This window comes from Oncorhynchus gorbuscha, linkage group LG14, assembly GCF_021184085.1.
Source record: "Oncorhynchus gorbuscha isolate QuinsamMale2020 ecotype Even-year linkage group LG14, OgorEven_v1.0, whole genome shotgun sequence".
In the NCBI taxonomy this organism is placed as follows: Eukaryota; Metazoa; Chordata; class Actinopteri; order Salmoniformes; family Salmonidae; genus Oncorhynchus; species Oncorhynchus gorbuscha.
In genome coordinates this window covers 13421936-13449769 of record NC_060186.1, presented here as the reverse complement: position 1 = coordinate 13449769, position 27834 = coordinate 13421936, and the positions used below count along the sequence as shown (strand labels likewise).

Below are 27834 nucleotides of genomic sequence, written 5' to 3'. Positions count from 1 at the left end.
GCAGCTCTCCCTCCGCGGCTGCTTGAAGAACAGACACGTGTTTGAGTACATCTCATGGAGGATGACGGCCCAGGGGTTCATCAGGACGGCTGAGCAGTGCCACACCCGCATCAAACGACTCAAGGCCAGCTTCCACCATGACAAGTGAATACAAAAGATTTATAACTACTGTTTTATGTCTAGTTCTTTACTTCATAAATTACACCTCAACATCAGATATAAATTGAGATGGAATATATTTAATTAATCAAATCAATGCTTTACTTAATTTCATCACAATTCCCTTCCCATTGTAAACAATGTGTTCGTTGGGTGTCACCTGTCTTCAGCTAGCTGTCCTTTAACTGACAGCTCCGAGTTCCCCTGGAGCGCCAGTGAGACTGGGGTCCTCCTCAGTATCTGGGGGAGTGACGAGGTCCAGCAGGATCTGAAGGACTGCACCAAAAACAGACACATTGTCACTGAGATCTCTCAGGCAATGGACAACGAGGGCTAACTGAGGACAGCCCAACAGTGCCAGTCTAGAGTGAAGCTACTAAAGGCCAACTTCCGCCAGTTCTGTGAGAGCAGTCAGTAAGCCATGGGGGATAAGATATGGATATGACATTGATAACCACAATATATAATTGCGAATTGATTATGAAGACGACATACTGATGGAACAGTTGTGTTTTCATGGTCAGAGGTTTGCTATGCTCATGTTAGATAAGCAAAGCTCATTAACCAACCAGATATGAGGAATAAGCATTGAGTCAACAACCAAATATTACGTTCTATTTTCCCAGGGTTGGAGGGGAAGAAGAGGAGTGCAAATTCTATGATCAGTTTGTGCAAATATTTGGGAACAAGTGTCTATCCTGTGATTCTCTGGCTGAGAAATCGAACGGTGCCACAGACATGCGAGAGGTCCCAGGTGGACAAGTACAAGGAACAGGTAAGCAAACAATCTCCTAATCTCTTTTTAGGCTCTCCAGAATCAGGCAGTATTATTTCAATCTGACAGAGGAAGCATTAGGGATCATCTCAAGACAGTTTTGTAGCACCACAGGAAAGCTGCAATGACTCAACAATGACTTCTGGAAAAGAGGTGTTTAAACAATGACCTGTCTCTTCTCTCCTGCGTTTGTTTTCGGAGAGGTTCTGTAATCTATCAAAGAGGCACTGTTGCTTTGTTAAGAAACTCAACATCCATCCCACTTTTTTTGTCTGAAATCAAACACTTATTTAACCCTTTGTATAGGTGCTTAAATCTAAGTGTAATGGACTATCTGAATGCATTTATGTCATGTATAGAACTTAACAAAACCTTTCAATGGGATTGGCTTGAGTGAATCCTTTAACGAGAATTGGTCAAAACCACATGACATTCTGGACATCTTGATTTTGCATTAAGATTTGCAAAACAATAGGCTTGCTATTATGCATATATTTGTGTATTTTATGCACATTGGTGTTTAAGCAATCTTTGTGCTTTTAGGCCTAGTTTCAAGTGAACTCATTTAGATTTAAATTCCTTTGAGTGGGGTTTGATTGCCTGACTGTTATGCTACTGTATAATCTCTGTTACTGTGGGATATCTTTCTCTCAGTGGGTTTTTATCTCTATCTACATTCACCGAAACACTGAGGTTTCTGTTGTTACCAGCTCTAACCACTGGGGGGAGACAAACAAAATCCTATTTTATCCTCAACAGATTGTCTGGAGCCCCATAGTAAGTAGCCACTAGAATTCTGGAAGCACAATCACTTACTTTTTGCTTAATCGTACGTTATTGTTATATACCATGGTGAGATAGCCGTTGAAACAAATCCGGTTCTCAGCATTGATGGTGTTGGTTGTTCCTCGGATTACCATTTGCATAGAGAGGACACTTTGCATTAACAGCACATGCTTCAGTGGTCTGGGAGTGTTTATTTCCCTGTGAGTTTACCACTTAATGACTGAGAGCAGTCCTTCATGACAACAGAACCCACAACAACCATGACTTTTATCACGATCTTCATCTGGTCACTGGCCCTCTGCTTTCAAGGTTACAATGTTGTAGATTTTTTTTTTTTGCACAAAACATAATTCAAGATACGTACACAAATGATGAATATATATGACTTTTTAATATGTATATTCAGAACAATATGTATTTAATAATTAATTGTGTTTTTAATTCCTTTTTCAGAATCCAGAGGACAGATCACTGTCACTGAAAGCTGTTCTCCCAGGACAGACAGTCTCTCTGAACTGTAAAACCAGCAGTAATGTGCATACAAATAACCATATTTTCTGGTATCAACATAAACCTGGAGAAGCTCCTAAACTCCAAATATCTTGGGCTAAATTCCTTCAGTCTGGGACTCCATCTAGATTCAGTGGCAGTGGATCTGGGAGTAACTTCACTCTGACCATCAGTGGAGTCCAGGCTGAAGATGCAGGAGATTACTACTGTCAGAGTGACCACACAGGTGCAGTGTTCACACAGTGATACAGAGCCGTACAAAAACCTCCCTCAGTCAGACTGCACAGTGACTATACTGCTACCGCTGGGATGTACTGTAGAGGAGATCAACTCTGGCATTTGACAATGTGATTAGAAAGCGATAATTCAGACAAAATGTTCTCTGTTATCATAATCATTATCATCAGTATCCTGATTAAATTACAGATGATTATTGCCATATTGTCATGACACCTCAGTGTAAATATGAGAAGTAACCCCACAGAGTCGCAGAAGTCCAAAAAATGTGAAACATTTCAGCCTCCACTTCCCCCCCATGTATGAAAGAAAAAGATGTGGAGCTCAGACATTAGACTCATGTCAGTAACTGTCAATGCCTGTCGTTAGTAATACTGTCACACCCTGACCATAAAGAGCCTTTGTTTCTCTATGGTGTAGTAGGTCAGGTTGTGACTGGGGGTATTCTAGTTAATTATTTCTATGTGGTTTTCTAGTTTATTTTTCTATGTTGGGGATTTGTATGATTCCCAATTAGAGGATGCTGGTAATCATTGTCTCTAATTGGGGATCATATTTAGGTAGCATTTTTCCCACCTGTGTTTGTGGGATATTATTTTGTGTTTTGTGCATGTGCACCATGTTTCGTTGTTAGTCTATTGATTTTTTGTTTTTGATAAGTTTCACTTTATAATAAATACGTGGAACTCAACATCTGCTGCGCCTTGGTTTGTCCCTTCTCACGTTCGTGACAAATGACCATCTTATCTCATCTATTAAATGGTGGTTTATTCGGTGTAAGAAAGTCCCCTTCCTTGAATCCACCTCAGAGGTTACAGTAAAACTAGTTCACCCACTCATATCTGGCCCAGTCCAGGCAGTGAAATTGAAACTAGACAGGGAACTGTGGGAGTGAAACTGAGATTTCCATAGACAGGGCTGGGTGTTTCTGCTTGTCCCAGAATAGAGCAGCAGTGTCACCAGATGTTCACTCTGTTCCCGGGGCTTGGAGGTAGAGAAGACCCCCACATTGAAAACCATAGCAAAAACATTGAATTTAGTAAAATCATATTAGGAATAAAACATGATGAATATATATGTTATGGAAAAACTGTTTGGCAGTGTGAGTTCTGAGAGCAGATCTTCGAGGTTTATTATCAAATATCACACATTATCATCACTGGTACTGGTGCTACAGTACAACAGGATCATTCAGTTGTAGAAATGATTGCAGAATATTTGTTGGATCAGATGTCCTTTAAATTATGTTTGAAAACATGAGAGGAGCTATATGCTACAATGCTGAAACGATAGAACCTGATTGATATCAATTAGTATGAAATGTGCTGCCTATTTATGAGATAGTGATGACTGGAGTGATGATTAAATGAACTATTGGGGTTAGTTTTCAATCAAAACCAGCTTTATTTTAATTCAAAGGCAAGAAGACATGAACAACTGAGTCTAAAAAGAGTTAATTTAGCACACAGCACTACTGATACTATTCACTTTTATGCTGTAACATTCAGCTGTAAAACAGTAATGTTTCCAGAACTAGCACCATGTGGGGACTCTCTAGACCCCTACAATGGCTTCTCCTGTCTCTAGATGCTACACTGACTTTTACGGAAGGCGGCCGCATCACTGGTGTCATCATGGGCGACCCTGCAGGTGTACACCTCCCCCTCTTCCCAGCGTGCCTTGCTCAGGGTCAGGGTGCTGCTGCGGCTGTAGCGGCCGCCCTTCTCTTCTTCTGTGGTGGTCAGGATCCCCTCCTTCACCTCCGCTCCGTCCACCTCCCAGCTCACCATCGCCCCCTGGGGGGAGTAGCCACTCAGCAGGCAGGCCAGAGTAGCCGAGCTCCCAGAGAGCTGCTCAGAGGACGGGGGGAGCAGAGACACTGTGGGCCTGACAGAGGGACCAGCTGGAGGAGGGGAGAGATGAGAGAGCAGGGTCAGCCAGTACTACTCCTTGATGGAATATATAAGGAGAGGAGATAAGAGGATATGAGAGAGGGAGAGAGAGAGAAAGGAGGTGAGGAGTAGTAATACACACAGGATAAACAATTAGATACAGTACCGAGAACAACTGACAACAACAAAACAAGGAATCTATAAAGATAAAGGCAAAAATATAAAAAATGTTGGACAAAACAATCCATCAGAAAAATGTGTGTTGCATTCATGCTCTACAGTTTAGTCCACCAAGAGCAACAAAACACGAGGAGGGGGTTTCGAGGACACAGGCGAAGCCTTATCCGAGACTAGTCCAGGACTAGGTTTAATGTGTCTGGCAAATGGCCCCTATTTCTACAGAGACATTTGCTGTAAAGAGATATCACATATTCCAATTTAATAATCAGAATGACTATTCACAGTGTAAATCTCCAAATCAATTTAGTCAATTCTACTCTGAGACACAAGACACAATGACCTCAAAATACTATTCAAAACAAATTGTAAGTCGCTCTGGATAAGAGCGTCTGCTAAATGACTTAAATGTAAATGTATAGATGACGTTCAACTTTAAGCCATGTCGGTGTTAACGACTATGATGACAATACAAAGTGTTGCTTTTAAATTAGAAATAGTAGTTGCTACATCTTGACAGAACAGTGAGGTGATATGCAATACTGTATATCAAAATGTGCTCTTTTTAAATCGCACGTCAGAATACTTTATTGCCAAATAAACTTGGTGATATGTGAACAATTCTCTCACTTCTCTGCCCTCTACCAATCTGCCAATCTGTCCACAGACATTTCTAAAAAGATATAGCCTAAAAGTATTTCCTCTGGAGAACATAACATTTCATAACTTTGTTCAATAGCAAGATTTCATTTTTTTGTATAATAGAAGACAAAAAGTGTACTTACTTTTCAGCACCAGTTTTGTGCCTCTTCCAAATGTCCACCACGGTGATTCATTCTGGTGAATTCGCCGTACAAAAACCTCCTTCACTCAAGAGTGAGCACCTACACACAGAACACTCTCAGTTCCACCCTAATAGTTCTGAAGCACTAGAATAATACAATAGGAATTGATAGTACTGAAGTACCAATATAATACAATAGGGACTGATTCCACTGAAGTACTCGTATAATACAATAGGTACCGATAGTACTGAAGTACTAGTATAATACAATAGGGATTGATAGTCCTGGGTTAGGAGTATAATCTACTGAAGAACGAAGATAATACAATTTTCATATTGGATCACTGATTTACAGTATAAGGTATTTACAACATTAGAAAATAGTCTGTGTCTGTATAATCTGTAAATAGTTACATGTTTAACAGTTCTGAATGTGGGGCCTTAACAGGAATATTATTTACATAAAACACTTTGCATTGGCAGCACATGCTTCAGTGCTCTGGGAGTGTTTATAACCCTGTGAGTTTAACACTGGAAAAGATGTGCTCATTGAAGGGCGATGTCAACAACACAATATCGATGACGGGTTGGTCCTGAGATTTCTTATCTTCTAGGCTTCTTCAGTCCAGTCCTGTCACTGTAGATAATGGGAGGCTGATTGAGGGGAAGCGTCCTCTTATATAGGGACACCTGTACTCCTATTGAACTCCGAGTAAAGAAGACATGTACAATTTAATCTCAAAACAGTTAATTTAGCACACAGCACTACTGATAATATTCACTATTATACTATAACACTCAGCTGTAAAACACAACTGTTTCCAGAACTAGCACCATGTGGGGATGCTCTAATCCCCTTACAATGGCTTCTCTAGTCTCTACAAATGACAGGGACTTCAAATCAAAGTTTATTTGTAACATGCGCCGAATACAACAGGTGTAGACCTTACAGTGAAATGCTTACTTACAGGCTCTAACCAATAGTGCAAAAGGGTGTTAGGTGAACAATAGGTAAGTAAAGAAATAAAACAACAGTAAAAAGACAGGCTATATACAGTAGAAAGGCTATAAAAGTAGCGAGGCCACATACAGACACCGGTTAGTCAGGCTGATTTAGGTAGTATGTACATGTAGATATGGTTAAAGTGACTATGCATGAACAGAGAGTATCAGTAGCGTAAAAGAGGGATTGGCGGGTGGCGGGTGGCTGGACACAATGCAGATAGCTTGGTAAGCCAATGTGCGGTTGCACTGGATAGTTAAAGTGACTATGCATATATGATAAACAGAGAGCAGCAGCAGCGTAAAAAGAGGTGTTGGGGAGGAACACAATGCAAGTCCGGGTAGGCATTTAAAAAAATAAAAAGTATTTATTTGTTATTTTACCAGGGAAGTTGACTCAGAACACGTTCTCATTTACAGCAACCATCTGGGGAATAGTTACAGGGGAGAGGAGGGGGGATGAATGAGCCAATTGTAATTAGGTGACCATGATGGTTTGAAGGCCAGATTGGGAATTTAGCCAGGACGTACCATGGAATCTTTAATGACCTCTGAGAGTCAGGACACCCGTTTAACATCCCACCCGAAAGACGGCACCCTACACAGGGTAGTGTCCCTAATCACTGCCCTGGGGAATTGGGATATTTTTTAGACCAGAGGAAAGAGTGCCTCTTACTGGTCCTCCAACACCACTTCCAGCAGCATCTGGTCTCCCATCCAGGGACTGACCAGGACCAATCCTGCTTAGCTTCAGGAGCAAGCCAGCAGTGGTATGCAGGGTGGTATGCAGGGTGGTATGCTGCTGGCCAGTTTTACCCCCAAGCCATTTGATTACCTGTTCACAGAGTCTTTTAGCTTGGGGGTAAAAACTGTTGAGAAGCCTTTCTGTCCTAGACTTGGCACTCCGGTAGCGCTTGCCATGCGGTAGTAGAGAGAACAGTCTATGACTGGGGTTGCTGGGGTCTTCGACAATTTTTAGGGCCTTCCTCTGTGGTGGATTAATTTCTGTATTACCAAATGAGGAGAGAGAGACAAACTTCACACACCAGTCAGAGTTATACTTAAACTACACAATAATAATGAAGCTTTGCAATAGCATATGACTTTCAACAATTCACTATCTCGTCGCGATACGAAACCTTCAGCCCCGCCCCTTGGCCGTCAGCGGGGTGCTAGAGGTGGTTATCGTCCCGTTCCCTGGATTGGACAGGGCACTATAGATACTTCAGGTTATCTCGGTATAACCAGGACCGCTCGCGTAGCCCTGCCTCTCTTTCTTTATCGACACGTTGTCCGCGTAGAGAGGTCTTTTGCCTGGTCACTCTCAACGGTCCAGCTCTAGCTGGGATGTGTGAACCCCAAGAGAGGTCTTTTGCCTTGTCACTCTCAACGGTCTAGCTCTAGCTGGGATGTGTGAACCCCAAGAGAGGTCTTTTGCCTTGTCACTCTCAACGGTCCAGCTCTAGCTGGGATGTGTGAACCCCAAGAGAGGTCTTTTGCCTTGTCACTCTCAACGGTCCAGCTCTAGCTGGGATGTGTGAACCCCAAGAGAGGTCTTTTGCCTTGTCACTCTCAACGGTCCAGCTCTAGCTGGGATGTGTGAACCCCAAGAGAGGTCTTTTGCCTTGTCACTCTCAACGGTCCAGCTCTAGCTGGGATGTGTGAACCCCAAGAGAGGTCTTTTGCCTTGTCACTCTCAACGGTCCAGCTCTAGCTGGGATGTGTGAACCCCAAGAGAGGTCTTTTGCCTTGTCACTCTCAACGGTCCAGCTCTAGCTGGGATGTGTGAACCCCAAGAGAGGTCTTTTGCCTTGTCACTCTCAACGGTCCAGCTCTAGCTGGGATGTGTGAACCCCAAGAGAGGTCTTTTGCCTTGTCACTCTCAACGGTCCAGCTCTAGCTGGGATGTGTGAACCCCAAGAGAGGTCTTTTGCCTTGTCACTCTCAACGGTCCAGCTCTAGCTGGGATGTGTGAACCCCAAGAGAGGTCTTTTGCCTTGCCACTCTCAACGGTCCAGCTCTAGCTGGGATGTGTGAACCCCAAGAGAGGTCTTTTGCCTTGCCACTCTCAACGGTCCAGCTCTAGCTGGGATGTGTGAACCCCAAGAGAGGTCTTTTGCCTTGTCACTCTCAACGGTCCAGCTCTAGCTGGGATGTGTGAACCCCAAGAGAGGTCTTTTGCCTTGTCACTCTCAACGGTCCAGCTCTAGCTGGGATGTGTGAACCCCAAGAGAGGTCTTTTGCCTTGTCACTCTCAACGGTCCAGCTCTAGCTGGGATGTGTGAACCCCAAGAGAGGTCTTTTGCCTTGTCACTCTCAACGGTCCAGCTCTAGCTGGGATGTGTGAACCCCAAGAGAGGTCTTTTGCCTTGTCACTCTCAACGGTCCAGCTCTAGCTGGGATGTGTGAACCCCAAGAGAGGTCTTTTGCCTTGTCACTCTCAACGGTCCAGCTCTAGCTGGGATGTGTGAACCCCAAGAGAGGTCTTTTGCCTTGTCACTCTCAACGGTCCAGCTCTAGCTGGGATGTGTGAACCCCAAGAGAGGTCTTTTGCCTTGTCACTCTCAACGGTCCAGCTCTAGCTGGGATGTGTGAACCCCAAGAGAGGTCTTTTGCCTGGTCACTCTCAACGGTCCAGCTCTAGCTGGGATGTGTGAACCCCAAGAGAGGTCTTTTGCCTTGTCACTCTCAACGGTCCAGCTCTAGCTGGGATGTGTGAACCCCAAGAGAGGTCTTTTGCCTTGCCACTCTCAACGGTCCAGCTCTAGCTGGGATGTGTGAACCCCAAGAGAGGTCTTTTGCCTTGCCACTCTCAACGGTCCAGCTCTAGCTGGGATGTGTGAACCCCAAGAGAGGTCTTTTGCCTTGTCACTCTCAACGGTCCAGCTCTAGCTGGGATGTGTGAACCCCAAGAGAGGTCTTTTGCCTTGTCACTCTCAACGGTCCAGCTCTAGCTGGGATGTGTGAACCCCAAGAGAGGTCTTTTGCCTTGTCACTCTCAACGGTCCAGCTCTAGCTGGGATGTGTGAACCCCAAGAGAGGTCTTTTGCCTTGTCACTCTCAACGGTCCAGCTCTAGCTGGGATGTGTGAACCCCAAGAGAGGTCTTTTGCCTTGTCACTCTCAACGGTCCAGCTCTAGCTGGGATGTGTGAACCCCAAGAGAGGTCTTTTGCCTTGTCACTCTCAACGGTCCAGCTCTAGCTGGGATGTGTGAACCCCAAGAGAGGTCTTTTGCCTTGTCACTCTCAACGGTCCAGCTCTAGCTGGGATGTGTGAACCCCAAGAGAGGTCTTTTGCCTTGTCACTCTCAACGGTCCAGCTCTAGCTGGGATGTGTGAACCCCAAGAGAGGTCTTTTGCCTTGTCACTCTCAACGGTCCAGCTCTAGCTGGGATGTGTGAACCCCAAGAGAGGTCTTTTGCCTTGTCACTCTCAACGGTCCAGCTCTAGCTGGGATGTGTGAACCCCAAGAGAGGTCTTTTGCCTTGTCACTCTCAACGGTCCAGCTCTAGCTGGGATGTGTGAACCCCACGAGAGGTCTTTTGCCTTGTCACTCTCAACGGTCCAGCTCTAGCTGGGATGTGTGAACCCCAAGAGAGGTCTTTTGCCTTGTCACTCTCAACGGTCCAGCTCTAGCTGGGATGTGTGAACCCCAAGAGAGGTCTTTTGCCTTGCCACTCTCAACGGTCCAGCTCTAGCTGGGATGTGTGAACCCCAAGAGAGGTCTTTTGCCTTGTCACTCTCAACGGTCCAGCTCTAGCTGGGATGTGTGAACCCCAAGAGAGGTCTTTTGCCTTGCCACTCTCAACGGTCCAGCTCTAGCTGGGATGTGTGAACCCCACGTTTAACCTCTAGACTCCTTTTACACCACTAATGGATCCTTGAGTTGTTATTAAGCCTCCTTCCTACCAGTCTCTATATGATTTCCCTCAGGTTGAGTATTTCCCTTCTGTGATGTATCTAGTTTAAAGTGTGAAGACCTTTAGTCAACTTAGTCTCACTACTCTGCCCGTCGGCTATGTATCACTTGGATAATAAAACTTAGATAGATCGATAAGACAATTAATGAATCACTACTGGACACACCTTCCTCCTTGTCTTTTAATGGTAACTCACTTTGTCATGGAGTATTGGTCTCCGTTTCCAGTGTCCCGGTAGAGGGGAGTGTCAGTTAACTGTCTTGGGAGGGCGTTTTACTCGAGACAAAATAAGGCTACCGTTTATTTTTGGAAACGCTCGGTTTTTTGTCTTTTACAATCAAACACACTTCAAAATACACAATTGTTACTTGGTTACACACAGCATTAATCAAAAACATGCAAATGCCTTAATGCTCTACAATGCCTGGTACAATGATAACACTTATCTCTAATAAAATATAATACTTCAACTTAAATACCTTTAAAAGATGACAGGGAGACCCACGAGCTCAGGAGCGGTGTTTCAATCGGTCAGAGTTCTTTAAAAATTTTGTTAAGTAGGGACTCCACTATTACATCATTTGCCCTTTTAGCCATCCCTGTGGTAAACCCTCCCCATGCTCTAGTTAACCAGTTGACTCCTAAAGCATTACTCATAGTGGTGTCCTCATCTCGATACCACGTTATGCCATCTGCTCCTTCGTCCCAGAACCTTCTCTTCAATATGTTACAGTAGTTTTCCTGCCCCATAGTTTTTAACAGTTCCAAGTTTCGTTTAATTATACTGCACCCTTCTGATACCGTACCATTGTCAAATAACTGTTTACACGTGGACATATTCCAAGTCAGGGTCATATTCTTATCCCAGTCTGACCCTTTTCCCCATAGGTCTCCCCATGGTTCGTCCTGTTGTGGCCACATTAGCTTTATGGCCCATTCCTTATACCCTCCCATCAGCCACCGGGCGGTCAATCTGCTAGAGAGGGATCTGTTCTAAGGGTCTGATCCCTGGTGCCAGCTATATCCCCTTGGTTTACATGGAATTGAATGCCTCCATGGCATGCTAATTGTACGTATCCTCCGGTTAACGGAGTGGGGTCTAGCGGGCGTTTAACCCATCCCATTGCTATTGGGTCAAATGTTTTGGACACCGTGGTACTCTTCATACTAGTGCTGGCTTCAAAGTTTTTAATGCCCGTTTCTTTCATTATTAATGCATTCCTAATCATTTTTCCCATGGTTGTATTCCATTTCTGTAGCAGTAATCCCTGCATCCATATAAGGGTATCGGTGTTCAATCTTCCTATAGGGGGGAAACTGTATCCAAATTGATGCACATGTTCCATTTTGTCCTGTGTTCTTATATGTTTTTAAATACCTCCTCCAGCCAATACTCTGGAGTGGCAGGCGCCCCGTGCGTTTACCATGTCTGCCAATTTTTGGTTTGCGTTCTCATTCCTGCCTGAGAAGGCCGGAGCTACCCCCAGCATTCCAGGTGAAGGATAATGTCCCCCGGACCATCTATGGAAGTGGGGGATTCCTGATTCTTTCAATATGCCATGGGCTGAGATGCAATGGTATCGTGCCCAGGCCTCAGTTTTATTCGCGGGGGGTCTAACCCATTATGACCCATTGGTCATAATACTGTTGGGCGGTCTTCCCTTTTTTCCTATAGAACGGGTTATTTGGTTCTTGTCCCCAGTTCCATAATGGGGCTTTAGCACACATTCTTTGGGCCATCTCAAGGCTTTGTTGATAATTTTCTTTCAAACTCCTAAGGTCTAGTGCTGTCCATGGGGTTGACCTGGGATAGGCCAACCCTGGGTTTGTATTATTCTGTGTCGTAAGGCATACCCATCCTGAGGTGGAATACTTTATTGGTTTTTCTCCTGGACTGGCGGAGTGGGGAATGTCATGTCCCCACACTCCATATTCCATCCGGTGGAATCTATCTAATGGGCCACTAGTAAATCCTGGATACTTATAGGTCCTATTTTTTGCATATGGTAAAATAATACCCTTCCTTCCTCCCAGTATTCTATTATCCCACGAGGAGGAATTTCCAGGGTGTAGGTATAACACTATATCATTCAACCATTTAGCTTCAGGGCTTGGTCCTGTAATTCGCCTCTGCGTGCTGCGCCTTACTCGGTACCTGGAGCTATTCCCTTTCAGCCATAATATATCTAAGCCCCCTTGATCCATACCCTGTCTTGGGCCCTCGGTGTGTGTTAGGTTAAGTTCTGTTTTGTCGCGCGCCAGTGTGGTCGGGGGGGCCACTTCCCTTTTAGCTCGCTCTAGGGTGCTAGTATTGTTTTAGCCTGGTTCACGGGGTGTTGTTATTGCTGAACTTGCAGATGCATGACTTGCTGATGCATTTTTGCTCATGCTATTTTTGCTCATCCGAGGCCAACGCGTTGGTTTCATCCTCCTAGGCCAGGCTGAGGTGTTGAAAGCAGTCTTAAACTGTGGCACTCAACACTTTCCCAAGGTGAACTGGTCGTACTTTGATCATAGATAAATTTGATCTCCGTTATATTCTCTGCATCACCCAGCTGTCCCCTCCACTGGTCGCCTTTATATGAATTCATATATTGTCCATTTTAACATGTCTGATTAACCAGTACTGGTCCTTTAGGTATATTTACTATATACCCTTGGAGTGTGTTACTGGTCACTAATTTCCACAACACCACTATTGTATTATTATGATCCCAGGTCAGATTCAGGTCCATTTCGTAATATTATATCTCTGTTTTAACTTGACTGAAGGGTGTCCTGGACACAGTGAGTCATTTGTTATGGTGCATTGTACGGGTATGCCCCATCTCTTTGTAAATGCTTTCTTGGAGTATCTCTAGTCCCTGTACTAATTCTCTCTCTTGTTTTTCATACACTATCCCTAGGTTTAGTCCTATTATTATGGCGGTGGGTACTAATATTATGGTGGAAAGGATACTTACCCACCAGCACCATCCCACCTTACATTCCCTATGCCTGGTTCTATATTCTCCCAGCCTCATTTACCCATGGAAACAGAGGGAGACATTCTAGTTAGTTTTGTTTTCTTTCTTATTTATTTTTTTACAAATGGGGGACCTAGTATGGCCTGTGTCCCTTTGTCTAGATGTGCCCTCTCCAGGGTCTTGTGTGTTTGAGGTTAGTTTTCTTTTTATTAGGTTAATCAACCTTCTCATTTTTCCTTGTGGATCAGGTAGAGCAGATTAATTTCTACCTCTTCCCTCTCCAGGAGCTGCTTTCCTGTCCACCAACATGTGGCACGAGTATACACATTCCAATTTGGTTTTGGGGTCCTGGGCAATGTATATTTGCCAGCCCAATTTCACCATGTGCCTTTCTCTTTTGTCACCCCTGACGGGTTCTGTATCCTCTATGGCTATAAGCTTGGAGACACAGCACATTGTCTTCTCTTTCCTCATTAACCTGCCCCAGTTATGTTCTCTCACTGGCTTACATGTTCCTTCAATTATTTTATGTGTGTTCTGACTCTCTCTATTTGGTCTGGAACAAAAAATGGTTCATATTTACGACTACCCTTACTTATAATTATTTAGCGTCCGATAAGCTGAGGAGATTTTCTTCTCCTTGTAGCATATTTATCCCTAAGTGGTTTATTATTTTCATATCTTTTTTAAAGTCCATCCTGAAGTTTTACCCTGAGGTGTCCACTCTTTTCATTATTTACTTCCCTGTAACGTCCCATTCCCCTACTCCTGTGTCAGTGTCTAACTGACCTAATACATATGCACATGGGTCACTATCTGTCTCAGCTCTTTCAATGTAGTTATGTCTATGTTTAACTTCCTCTTAACTGCTGCTTTTAATGGCTGTGGTTTAAAACCGGCCTTTTTCGCTTCCGCATCTGCTTCCTGTTTCCGAAACTAATACTGTCAGTACCAGATATGGTCTCTGTTTCCAAATATTGGCTGACTGTCTCACTGTCTCCCTGTTTACACTAATGAATTTTATAGAACTCAACATTTCTATGTAGTAACCTATAAGATAATTATATAGATCAACTTAATTAACCCGATACTCTCAATGACCCTGGGTCACAACAGATGCCATATATTCTTGTCATCTTTCTACTATTTGAAGACAAACCTTCAAATGATTAGAAATGGCCAAACGCTGGTAAACATAGTATATGTTTTCTGTACTAATGAAATCTCTCTTTCGGGAGTCCACTGTATTTTATCTAACAATAACCTGGGTTAATCTTAACTCAGTCTCATCAATAATTTTATATATGTTGCGTAGTATGGGATCCATTACCTACAGTACTTTATTATCCCTAAGAACTGCAACATATTTATTTTCAAAATTACATTTAATGCTTATAAAATCACTCTTTTTGTACCTTCATCTTTTTTTCTGCCCTGTTGGCTTAAAATATATCCTAAATACTTAACATAAATCTTCCTGCATGGCTCTCAACATTACACTAGTGTCTCTTAGATTCGTTGGAGTCCCGTCTTGTAGCAGGGCCATTGCCATGGGGTACCAGGGCTGTGCATAGAAGGCCACTTTGCCACAATACACACTTACATCCTCTGGTCCCCCTTCTTTTTCTGGGATGTCTTTTATTAGAACCCAATTTCTGTCACGCCCTGGTCTTTGTATTTTGTGTTTTCTTTCTTATTTTGGTCAGGCCAGGGTGTGACATGGGTTTATTATGTGGTGTGTCTTGTCTTGTTTTTTTTGTAGGTATTGGGATTGTGGTATAGTGGGGTTTTCTAGAAAAGTCTATGGTTGCCTGAAGTGGTTCTCAATCAGAGGCAGGTGTTTATCATTGTCTCTGATTGGGAACCATATTTAGGCAGCCATATTCTTTGAGTGTTTTGTGGGTGATTGTTCCTGTCTCTGTGTTTGTTGCACCAGATAGGCTGTTTAGGTTTTCGTGTTACGTTTCTTGTTTTGTATTGTTCGTTTTCATCTTTATTAAACATGTATCAAAATTACCACGCTGCATTTTGGTCCGCCTCTCCTTCACCGCAAGAAAACCGTAACAGAATCACCCACACCAACAGGACCAAGTGGCGTGGTGACAGGCAGCGGCAACAGGAGCAGCGGAATCTGGATTTCTGGACATGGGAGGAGATATTGGATGGAAAAGGACCCTGGGCACAGCCTGGAGAATCTCGCCGCCCCAAAGAAGAACTGGAGGCGGCTAAGGCAGAGAGGCGCTGGTATGAGGAGGCAGCACGGTGACGTGGATGGAAGCCCGAGAGTCAGCCCCAAAAATGTCTTGGGGGGGGCACAGGGAGAGTGTGGCAGAGTCAGGAGTCAGACCTGAACCAACTCCCCCTGTAAGGAGCCAAGGAGGAAACCAGAGCCAGAGCCGGTGTTAGAGGTGAGCGAGGCTGAGACTGTGAAGGAGTTAATGGGGAAATTGGAGGAGAGAGTTATGAGGGAGTTGCTGTGTTGGTGCATTAGTCACGGAATTCGTCCGATGGAGCGTGTTGGGGATTTGATGGCACCTGGGTCAGCTCTCCATACTCGTCCTGAGGTGCGTGTTAGTCGGCTGGTGAAGATTGTGCCAGCCTCACGCACCAGGCCTCCTGTGCAACTCCCTAGCATTGCACGTCCTGTGTCAGCCCTGCTCTCAAGATCTCCAGTACGCCTTCACGGTCCGGTCCATCCTGTGCCACCTCCACACACCAGCCCTCCGGTGGCAGCTCCCTGCACCAGGCTTCCTGTGCGTGTCCTCGGCCCAGTACCACCAGTGCCAGCACCACGCATCAGGCCTACAGTGTGCCTCGCCTGTCCAGCGCTGCCAGAGCCTTCCTCCTCTACAGCGCTGCCGGAGTCTCCCGCCTGTTCTGCGTTGCCAGCGTCTCCAGTTTCCCGCTTGTTTAGCGCTGCCAGAGCCTTCCTCCTCTACTGCGCTGCCGGAGTCTCCCGCCTGTTCAGCGCTGCCAGAGCCGCCAGTCTGCATGGAGCAGCCAGAGCCGCCAGTCTGCATGGAGCAGCCAGAGCCGCCAGTCTGCATGGAGCAGCCAGAGCCGCCAGTCTGCATGGAGCAGCCAGAGCCGCCAGTCTGCATGGAGCAGCCAGAGCCGCCAGTCTGCATGGAGCAGCCAGAGCCGCCAGTCTGCATGGAGCAGCCAGAGCCGCCAGTCTGCATGGAGCAGCCAGATCCGCCAGTCAGCCAGGATCCGCCAGTCAGCCAGGATCCTCCAGATCCGCCAGTCAGCCAGGATCCGCCAGTCAGCCAGGATCTGCCAGAACCGCCAGTCATCCAGGATCTGCCAGAATCACCAGCCAGCCAGGATCTGCCAGAGCCAACTACCTGCCTGTGCTTCCTCTCAGTACTGTGCTTCCTCTCAGTCCTGAGCTTCCTCTCAGTCCCGCGCTTCCTCTCAGTCCCGCGCTTCCCCTCAGTCCCGAGCTGCCCCTCAGTCCCGAGCTTCCCCTCAGTCCCGAGCTTCCCCTCAGTCCCGAGCTGCCCCTCAGTCCCGAGCTGCCCCTCAGTCCCGAGCTGCCCCTCAGTCCCGAGCTGCCCCTCAGTCCCGAGCTGCCCCTCAGTCCCGAGCTGCCCCTCAGTCCCGAGCTGCCCCTCAGTCCCGAGCTGCCCCTCAGTCCCGAGCTGCCCCTCAGTCCAGTGGGGCCCTTGGTGAGGGTTACTAGGCCAAGGTCGGCGGCGAGGGTCGCCAATCAAAGGACGCGATGCATGCGGACTAAGACTTCATTGGAGTGGGGTCCACGTCACGCGCAGGAGCCGCCACCGTGGACAGACGCCCACTCGGACCCTCCCCTATGGGTTTTGGTGTGCGCACCTTGGGGGGGGGGGGGGGCTCTGTCACCCCCTGGTCTTTGTATTTTGTGTTTTCTTTATTATTTTGGTCAGGCCAGGGTGTGACATGGGTTTATTAAGTGGTGTGTTTTGTCTTGGGATTTTTGTAGGTATTGGGTTTGTGGTTTAGTGGGGTTATCTAGAAAAGTCTATGGTTGCCTGAAGTGGTTCTCAATCAGAGGCAGGTGTTTATCGTTGTCTCTGATTGGGAACCATATTTAGGCAGCCATATTCTTTGAGTGTTTCGTGGGTGATTGTTCCTGTCTTTGTGTTTGTGGCACCAGATAGGACTGTTTCGGTTTTTCACATTTCTTTTTTTGTAGATTGTTGTATTTTCATCTTTATTAAAGATGTACAAAACTAACCACGCTGCATTTTGGTCTGCCTCTCTTTCCCCAGAAACCGCTACAATTTTGTATTACTACGAGGTCTGCCTGCCTTGATGGCGTTGAAAATAATTCACTCCTGTTGCCATATGTTCACCTTGAGGTTTGTATAAATTTCCTATTTTAGTTATAAACTCTATAGTATTTTCTAGTTTCCTCAGGGATTTTTTTTTCTCAAAGAGTAGACTCTAACCCGCCATTGCTCTTTACCTTGAGAATTTATTTAGATTTCCTATTTAGTTATAAACTCTATAGTACTTTATTTCTCAGGGATTTCTTTCTCATACAACGCCCATAGTGACACTTATGCACTGTTAGCTTTACTTTCCCAAGGAAATAATACAATTTCAAAGTAGTTATACACTTTGAAATTGAAAATACAACAACGAAAGTTGTCTACCCTCAAATCCTAGAAGGTATTTTATGGCTGTCTGGTCTACCGTTCTCAGTTTACCCCATGGTAAACCCGGTACGATGAAATATCCTGATGGTTTTTAAGGTAAGGCACTAATCAAATCAAATCAAATTTATTTATATAGCCCTTCGTACATCAGCTGATATCTCAAAGTGCTGTACAGAAACCCAGCCTAAAACCCCAAACAGCAAACAATGCAGGTGTAAAAGCACTAGCTCGCCTAGTCCTTTGTAATTCCTCCTCGTCCGCATGGAGAGCCAATGCTCTTCCTGCGTCTGGGTAGGTTGGTACTGCCGTAGCCATATCTCTAACTCTTTAAAGATACCTACTTTAGTAAGTTGTTTGGAAATAGAGCGCTGGTAGGGGCCGTTAACTCAGGTAGTAGTAGAGTCTTAAATAGAGGTGTGGGGCCCCACGTTGGGCGCCAAGTGTCGCGATACGAAACCTTCAGCCCTGCCCCTTGGCCGGCCCTTACTGATATTCTGCATAGCACCAGGGACATGTGAAAGACAAGCCTGACCTCTCCCCTCTCTGGGGAGATGTCCCTCAGCTGGTGACTGACCACCAGCTGACGGAAATGTTCAACTGCCAACACTTTAGTCCAAAGGGATACATTCTAATAACAATTATCTCACATAAGCATATTATGCAAAAAAACATCTTAATTATCTATGTTACCCAACTAATTCTGATTCATCCGCCACACCTCTGACACCGCCTGGTGTAGACGTCCTGGATGGCAGGCAGCTTAGCCCCAGTGATGTACTGAGCCGTACGCACTACCCTCTGTAGTGCCCTGCGGTCAGAGGCCGAGCAATTGCCATACCAGGCAGTGATGCAACCAGTCAGGATGCTCTCGATGTTGCAGCTTTAGAACCTTTTGAGGATCTCAGGACCCATGACAAATATTTTTAGTTTCCTGAGGGGGAATAGGCTTTGTCGTGCCCTTTGTTGTTGATGTGGACACCACGGAACTTGAAACTCTCAATCTGCTCCATTACAGCCCTGTCGATGAGAATAGTCTTGGTTACGTTGAAGGATAGGTTGTTATCTTGGCACCACCCGGCCTGTCTCGTAGTTGTCTGTGATCAGGCCTAGCACTGTTGTGTCGTCTGCAAACTTAATGATGGTGTTGGGGTTGTGCCTGGCCATGCAGTCATGGGTGAACAGGGAGTACAGGAGAGGACAGAGCACACACACCTGTGGAGCGCCAGTGTTGAGGATCAGCGTGGCAGATGTGTTGCTACCTACCCTCACCACCTGGGGGCGGCCTGTCAGGAAGTCCAGGATCCAGATGCAGAGGGAGGTGTTTAGTCCCAGGATCCTTAGCTTAGTGATGAACTTTGAGGGTACTATGGTGTTGAACTGTTATGGGATTGTTATCAATGACTAAATGAGGTATACTGCACTATTACTGGCAAGAATTCTTTCTTGTAGTATTAAATAATGTTTGTTGATTAGGAAGGGGTTAATTGGCATGTACCTAGGAAGAAAGGAATGTATGTGGAGATAAGAATAGGACAGGGAGAGCTCCTCCAGAGTTATAGTGTCTGGGGGAGCCTGGAACTGTCAGCTGAGGGGTTATAAACTGTGGTTAGACTCATGAGAAAATCCATGTTGGTGTGTATGTATGTGTGTAGTTTAGGATGGTATAAGAAGGAAGGTATTTGTGAACTTGAGAGCTCTCGCAAATAAATTGGGATCTGATCAATTGTGAGCTGGGAATTCTGTCTGTTTTATTTAAGACCAGAACTTTACAATCTCTGGGTATCAGACAGATATAATTGGAATTTATGAACATTGATTAAATAATTACATGACAATTTGGTCATTTGAGCGGATTTCCAAAACTGCATCTGTCGTCCGACGGTAGTAACGCCAAAAACCGTGCACGGGTGGGTCTTGACCCGTAATTTAAAGACTTGGCCCCTGAAAAAGGTTGAACGAGACGGTGATGGAATCTAACATTGCTTTTCCCATCCTACGAACAAGGTCAGTAAAACTTTATTTGGGGAATTGACGGTTAGGTTACATTTGGAGAAATCTGGTTAACCCCTCTGCGCACGGAACCCGCTAGCGGGCTGAAATTCCACAACATATGGTAATCGCTACATAAATAGTCATATTAAACATTCATGAAAATACAAGTGTCTCACATGTATCGAAAGCCTAGAATCTTGCTAATCCAACTGCGTTGTCAGATTTAAAAAATGATTTACTGCGAAAGAATACGATGCGATTATCTGAGCATAGAGCCCCATTAAAAAAAAACAATTTCAATCACCACAGGCGTAACATACTCACAAACTGCATTAAAATAAATCGTTTACCTTCGATCTTCGTCTTCGTCTTTGTTGTTACACAATGAATGATCTTTTGTTTGATAAAATCTGTTTTTAATAGCCTAACACGAAACATTTTGTGAACCGCTTGTGTCATGAATTCCGTCTCATTCCATTTTCAACGACACATTCCAGGTAAATAACCCACACAGAACGTGACTTTTCCAGTCATGTTTGGTTTCACAGCAATCAACTGGTTTGTTTGTAACACAATCAAATGTGATGGGCCATTTCGTGGGACGTATTGACTGAAAGAAACCGATTTGAAGACAACAAGTCATGACATCATTGTGCACCAATGATTTGCCTGCTGTTTAATTGATTGACTGTATTTTAATCCAATGACCACTGATAGTCTTGAAATCTAGCTGGGTAGATAGCCAATGAGCTGAGGTAAACGGCAATAGGTCATGTTTATGTGTTGCAAAACCAACCCATGTAGTAAGCTCCAGCGTAAAGAGTCATTCGCTATTGAAGTTTCATATCGGAAGGAGAAACACATATTACGCACTGCATTGTTTGGTAAACGCGCAGATTCAGCTGTTTATATATCAATCATTATTGCGACTAAGTCAGGGAAAGCTAAATTTAAGTCTAGATATACAGATGTACACACAATTTTAGAATAAATTGATTGGGAAAGTGAGACAGAGATTGTTGTAGGACGATTAATTTTGCGATTGTGGAGGAATATTTTTTGAACGGGAGAGGACATCGTTTTGGACTGGTAAGTTCTTATTATGCTCATGCCCTTGTTTGAAATTAATAATAAAAAAATAATAGTCCGTGTTGCCCAGCAACAGCCCCAAAACATCACTGCTCTAGAGATCTGCATGGAGGAATGGGCCAAAATATCAACAACAGTGTGTGAAACTTGTGAGGACTTACAGAAAACGTTTGACCTCTGTCATTGCCAACAAAGCGTATATAACAAAGTATTCAGAAACTTTTGTTATTGACCAAATACTTATTGTCCACCATAATTTGCAAATAAATTCATTAAAAATCCTACAATGTGATTTTTCTGGATTTTTTTTTCTCCCATTTTGTCTGTCATAGTTGAAGTGTACCTATGATAAATTACAGGCCTCTCATCTTTTTAAGTGGGAGAACTTGCACAATCTGTGGCTGACTAAATACTTTTTTGCCCCACTGTACCTAGGTGTCTGGTTAGACTGTCAACTCTTTCCAGACTCACATTAAGCATCTCCAATCCAAAATGAAATCTAGAATCGGCTTCCCATTTCGCAACAAAGCCTCCTTCACTCATGCTGCCAAACATCCCCTCGTAAAACTGACTATCCTACTCGAACCTTGACTTCGGTGATGTCACTTACAAAATAGCCTCCAACACTCTACTCAGCAAATTGGATGTAGTCTATCACAGTGCCATCCGTTTTGTCACCACAGCCCCATATACTACCCAGCACTGCGACCTGTATGCTCTCGTTGTCCGGCCCTCGCTACATATTCGTCGCCAAACCCACTGGCTCCAGGTCATCTAAGTCATTGCTAGGTAAAGCCCCGCCTTATATCAGCTCACTGGTCACCATAGCAACACCCACCCGTAGCACGTGCTCCAGCGGGTATATTTAACTGGTCATCCCCAAAGCCAACACCCCCTTTGCCCGCCTTTCCTTCCAGTTCTCTGCTGCCAATGACTGGAGCGAATTGCAAAAATCCCTCACTAACTTTAAGCATCAGCTGTCAGAGCTGCTTACCGATCACTGCACCTGTACACAGCCCATCTGTAAAAAGCCCTTCCAACGACCTCATTCCCATATTGGTATTTATTGTTTTGCTCTTTTGCACCCCAGTATCTCTACTTGCACGTCATCATCTGCACATCTGTCACTCCAGTGTTAATGCTAAATTGTAATTATTTCACCACTATGGCCTATTTATTGCCTTACCTCCCTAATTTTACTACATCTGCACACACTGTACATATATTTTTCTATTGTGTTATTGACTGTACGTATGTTTATCCCATGTGTAACTCTGTGTTTTTGTCGCACTGCTTTGCTTTATCTTGGCCAGGTCGCAGTTGTGGAAAATAATTTGACGTTGGAGGACGTGTGATTTCTATGATACTTTCCAACCATTTTCAAAGTTGCCCTCTACTGATCAGTGTTCCATGTCAGGGTCTTCCCCTCAGCACATGCAGTAGGTCCCAGTTGTATCAGTACAGTCACTGTGCAATCTGACTGAGGGAGGTTTTTGTCAGGCTCTATATCACTGGGTGAACACCCAGGCACTTAAGTAGTGTGCACTCTGACTGTAGTAATCTCCTGCATCTTCAGCCTGGACTCCACTGATGGTCAGAGTGAAGTCACTCCCAGATCCACTGCCACTGAATCTAGATAGTATCCCAGAGTTACGGGTACTAATGAAATATGTAAGGAGTCTAAGAGTGTCTCCAAGTTTCTGTTGATACCAGGCCAACCTCTGTCTATGTCCGTAAAGGTTTACAGCCCTGCTGGTCTTATAGCTGAGACTGACTGAGTGACCCACTGAAACAGTTTTCACCTGGCACGCCTCCCCAATAGATCCACAGACATTGCAATCACCATCGCACTGCACACTGCCCTATTCCATCTGGACAAGAGGAATAGCTATGTAAGAATGCTGATCATTGACTATAGGTCAGCCTTCAACACCATAGTACCCTCCAAGCTCATCATTAAGCTATGGGCCCTGGGTCTGAACCCCGACCTTGACACTGAATAGTAAATCTTAAATCTGAATCTGTTTACTGCATGTCTTTGTAGACTTAGGGGCAGTTTCCTGGACACATTCATCCTAGTGCTGGACAGAAAGCAAGCTCAGTAGATAATCTTCATTGAATGTTCTTTTTAGTCTAGGACTAGTCTTCATCTGTGTCCAGGAAACCTCCTCCTAGTGTTTTACTGCTCTTGGTGGGCTAAACTGTAGAGCATGAATGTGACATACATTGTTTTGTCAAAAAATATTTGCAGAGTTTCTTTTTGCCTTTATCTTTATAGATTCATTGTTATTTAGTTGTTGATTTGATTTGATTTGTTCTCTGTATTGTAGCTAATTGTTTAGCTTGTGTGTATTGCCTCTCTCTCTCTCCTCTCTAGCTGGCCTCTCTGTCAGGCCTACAGTGTCTCTGCTCCCCCCGTCCTCTGAGCAGCTCTCTGGGGGCTCGGCCACACTGGCCTGCCTGTTGAGTACCCCCAGGGGGTGATGGTGAGCTGGGACGGGGAGGAGGGAAGGAGGGGGTCCTGACCACCACAGAGGAAAAGGGCTGCCGCTACAGCCGAAGCAGCTCCCTGACCCTGAGCAAGGCATGCTGGGAAGAGGGAGAGGTGTATAACTGCACGGTGACATCAATTATGACCATGATGACATCAATTATGACAGCAGTTATTCATCAACCTTCCGTAAAGTCATTGGGGAGTACACCACATCAGTCACTAGCTTTATCAATAAGTGCATTGAGGACGTCGTCCCCACAGTGACTGTACGTACATACCCCAACCAGAAGCCATGGATTACAGGCAACATTCACACTGAGCTAAAGGGTAGATCTGCCGCTTTCAAGGTGCGGGACTCTAACCCGGAAGCTTACAAGAAATCCTGCTATGCCTTGCGACAAACCATCAAACAGGCAATGCGTCAATACAGGGCTAAGATTGAATCATACCACACCGGCTCCGAGGTTTGTCTTATGTGTCAGGGCTTGCAAGCTATTACAGACTTCAAAGGGAAGCACATCTGCGAGCTGCTCAGTGACACGAGCCTACCAGATGAGCTAAATCACTTCTATGCTCGCTTCGAGGAAAGCAACACTGTGGCATGCATGAGAGCATCAGCTGTTCCGGACGACTGTCTGATCACACTCGCCGTAGCCGACGTGAGTAAGACCTTTAAACAAGTCAACATACACAAGGCTGCCGGGCCAGACGGATTACCAGGACGTGTTTTCCGGGCATGTGCTGTCCAACTGGCACGTGTCTTCACTGACATTTTCAACATATCCCTGATTGAGTCTGTAATACCAACATGTTTCAATCAGACCACCATAGTCCCTGTGCCCAAGAACACAAAGGCAACCTGCCTAAATGACTACAGCCCCGTAGCACTCATGTCCTTGGCCATGAAGTGCTTTGAAAGGTTGGTAATGGTAACACCATTATCCCAGAAACCCTAGACCCACTACAATTTGCATACCGCCCAAACAGATCCACAGATGATGCAATCTCTATTGCACTCCACACTGCCCTTTCCCACCTGGACAAAAGGAACACTTATGTGAGAATGCTATTCATTGACTACAGCTCAGCGTTCATGTCATGTAATTATTTAATCAGTGTTCATAAATTCCAATTATATTTATCTGTCTGATACCCAGAGGTTGTAAAGTTCTGGTCTTAACTTATGGTATAGGGGACGGTTGTGTCCCACTTAAAAAAAAACAGGGAATATGCAGCACGGCAAATTTTAAAAAATGATATAAAAATCAAACTTTCATTAAATCACACATGTAAGATACTCAACGAAAGCTACACTCGTTGTGAATGCAGCCAACATGTCAGATTTTAAAAAGCTTTTCAGTGAAAGCATAAGAAACTATTATCTGATGATAGCACAATGTCAGCAAAGAGTAGCATATTTCAACCCTGCAGGCGCTACACAAAACGCTGAAATAAAATATAAAACATGCATTACCTTTGACGAGCTTCTTTTGATGGCACTCCAATATGTCCCATAAACATCACAATTGGTCCTTTTGTTCGATTAATTCCGTCCATATATATCCAAATGTCCATTTATTTGAAGCGTTTGATCCAGAAAAAAAACAGCTGCCAAAAAACGCAACGTCACTACAAAACATTTCAAAAGATGCCTATGAATTTTGCCAAAATATTTCTAACTACTTTTGTAATACAACTTTACGTATTTTAAATGTTAATAATCGATCAAATTGTAGACGGGGCTATCTGTGTTCAATACAGGAAGTAAACAAACCATGCTCCTTTTTACGTTTTGCGCAACTCAATAGTGTAACGTTGTTCCAGGATGTGCTTCTTCTTCGTTGCACAAATGAATAACCTCAACCAAATTCCTGTTACGGTTTTCTTCTGTTTAAAGAGAGGAGGACAAAAATGCAGCGTGGTTATCTTTATACATCTTTTATAAAGTTGATAACGAACAATTACAAAAACAATAAACGTAACGTGAAAAACCGAAACGGCCCTATCTGGTGCAACAAACACAGAGACGGGAACAATCACCCACGAAACACTCAAAGAATATGGCTGCCTAAATATGGTTCCCAATCAGAGACAACGATAAACACTTGCCTCTGATTGAGAACCACTCCAGGCAACCATAGACTTACCTAGACTACTCTACTAAACACAACCCCATTCATCTACAAAACCCCTAGACAAGCCAAACACATAATCACCCATGTCACACCCTGGCCTGACCAAAATAATAAAGAAAACACAAAATACTAAGGCCATTGGCGACCCTCGCCCCCGACCTTGGCCTAGTAACCCTAACAAAGGGCCCCACTGGACTGAGGGTAGCTCGGGACTGAGGGGTAGCTCGGGACTGAGGGGTAGCTCGGGACTGAGAGGAAGCTCGGGACTGAGAGGAAGCTCGGGACTGAGAGGAAGCTCGGGACTGAGAGGAAGCTCAGGCAGGTTGATGGCTCTGGCAGATACTGGCGGCTCTGGCAGATCCTGGCTGACTGGTGGCTCTGGCAGATCCTGGCTGAGTGGCGGCTCTGGCAGATCCTGGCTGACTGGAGGTGGTACTGGATAGACCGGACCGTGCAGGTGCACTGGAGCTCTTGAGCACTGAGCCTGCCCAACCTTACCTGGTTGAATGCTCCCGGTCGCCCTGCCAGTGCGGCGAGGTGGAATAGCCCGCACTGGGCTATGCAGGCGAACCGGGGACACAGAGTGCAAGGCTGGTGCCATGAAAGCCGGCCCAAGGAGACGCACTGGAGACCAGATGCGTAGAGCCGGCTTCATGACACTTGGCTCGATGCCCACTCTAGCCCGGCCGATACAAGGAGCTGGTATGTACCGCACCGGGCTATGCACCCGCACTGGAGACACCGTGCGCTCCACAGCATAACATGGTGCCTGCCCGGTCTCTCTAGCCCCCCGGTAAGCACAGGAAGTTGGCGCAGGTCTCCTGCCTGGTTTCGCCATACTCCCTGTGTGCCGCCCCCCAATAAATTTTGGAGGCTGACTCTTGGGTTTCCATCCACGCCGCCGTGCTGCCTCCTCATACCAGCGCCTCTCCACCTTCCCCGCCTTCAGCTCTTCTTTGGGGCGGCGATATTCTCCTGGCTGTGCCCAGGGTCCTTTACCGTCCAAGATTTCCTCCCATGTCCAGAAATCTGGATTTCGCTGCTCCTGCTGCCGCTGCCTGTCACCACGCCGCTTGATCCTGTTGTGGTGGGTGATTCTGTTACAGTTTTCTTCTGTTGAAAGAGAGGAGGACAAAAATGCAACGTGGTTATCTTTATACATCTTTAATAAAGATGATAATGAAGAATTAACAAAAACAATAAACGTAACGTGAAAAAACGAAACGGCCCTATCTGGTGCAACAAACACAGAGACAGGAACAATCACCCACGAAACACTCAAAGAATATGGCTGCCTAAATATGATTCCCAATCAGAGACAACGATAAACACCTGCCTCTGATTGAGAACCACTCTAGGCAACCATAGACTTACCTAGACTACTCTACTAAACAAAACCCCATTAATCTACAAAACCCCTAGACAAGACAGACACATAACCACCCATGTCACACCCTGGCCTGACCAAAATAATAAAGAACATAAAATACTAAGGCCAGGGTGTGACAATTCCAAAGACTGGTGAGATCCATTGGAAGCAGTAGGAACTGAAAACAGGTTCCTATGAAATATCCCTTGGCAAAGACAACTCAGGGAACAGTCAGAGGCAAACAAATAAAATCTGAACAGTTAGTCCTCTGGGTTTTGCCTGCTACATAAGTTCTGTTATACTCACATACATAATTCAAACAGTTTTAGAAACTTCAGACTGTTTTCTATCCACATCTACTAATGATATGCATATTCTAGTTTTTAGGCCCGAGTAGGAGGCAGTTTACTCTGGGCACCTTTTTATCCAAGCTACTCAATACTGCCCCCCAGTCGCAAAGAAGTTCCGTGGACCCATAACAGACGCAGGCAATGAGGCAGTGATCGCTGAGATCCTGGTTGAAGATAGTACAGGTGGATTTAGAGGGCAAGTTGGTCAGGATGATGTCTATGAGGGTGCCCATGTTTACGGATTTAGGGTTGTACCTGGTAGGTTCCTTGATAATTTGTGTGAGATTGAGGGCATCTAGCTTAGATTGTAGGACGGCCGGGTTGTTATTAAGCATATCCCAGTTTAGGTCACCTAACAGTGAAGATAGATGGGAGGCAATCAATTCACATATGGTGTCCAGAGCATAGCTGGGGGCTGAGGGGGGTCTATAACAAGCAGTAACAGTGATAGAGTTATTTCTGGAAAGGCGGATTTTTAAAAGTAGAAGATCGAACTGTTTGGGCACAGACCTGGATAGTTTGACAGAACTCTACAGGCTATCTCTGCAGTAGATTGC

General features: G+C 45.1%; 1 protein-coding gene and 2 gene segments (V, D, J or C); 2 read left to right on the top strand and 1 right to left on the bottom strand.

Moving 5' to 3' along the window:
• Positions 1–564: 564 nt before the first annotated feature.
• LOC123994470 lies at positions 565–2925 on the top strand. The segment is given in 3 exon segments: positions 565–678; positions 786–934; positions 2174–2925. Coding segments are annotated over 3 exon segments (474 nt in total).
• Positions 2926–3846: 921 nt separating this feature from the next.
• Positions 3847–13664, bottom strand: LOC123995888. The segment is given in 3 exon segments: positions 3847–4370; positions 5322–5405; positions 13478–13664. Coding segments are annotated over 3 exon segments (591 nt in total).
• Positions 13665–18109: 4445 nt separating this feature from the next.
• The window catches only part of LOC123995887, a 34409-nt gene continuing 24684 nt past the window's right edge, over positions 18110–27834 (top strand). Inside the window, exon 1 of the mRNA XM_046299559.1 lies at positions 18110–18139. Within this exon, the coding sequence (XP_046155515.1) occupies positions 18110–18139 (30 nt within the window). The remainder of the gene's footprint in view (positions 18140–27834) is intronic.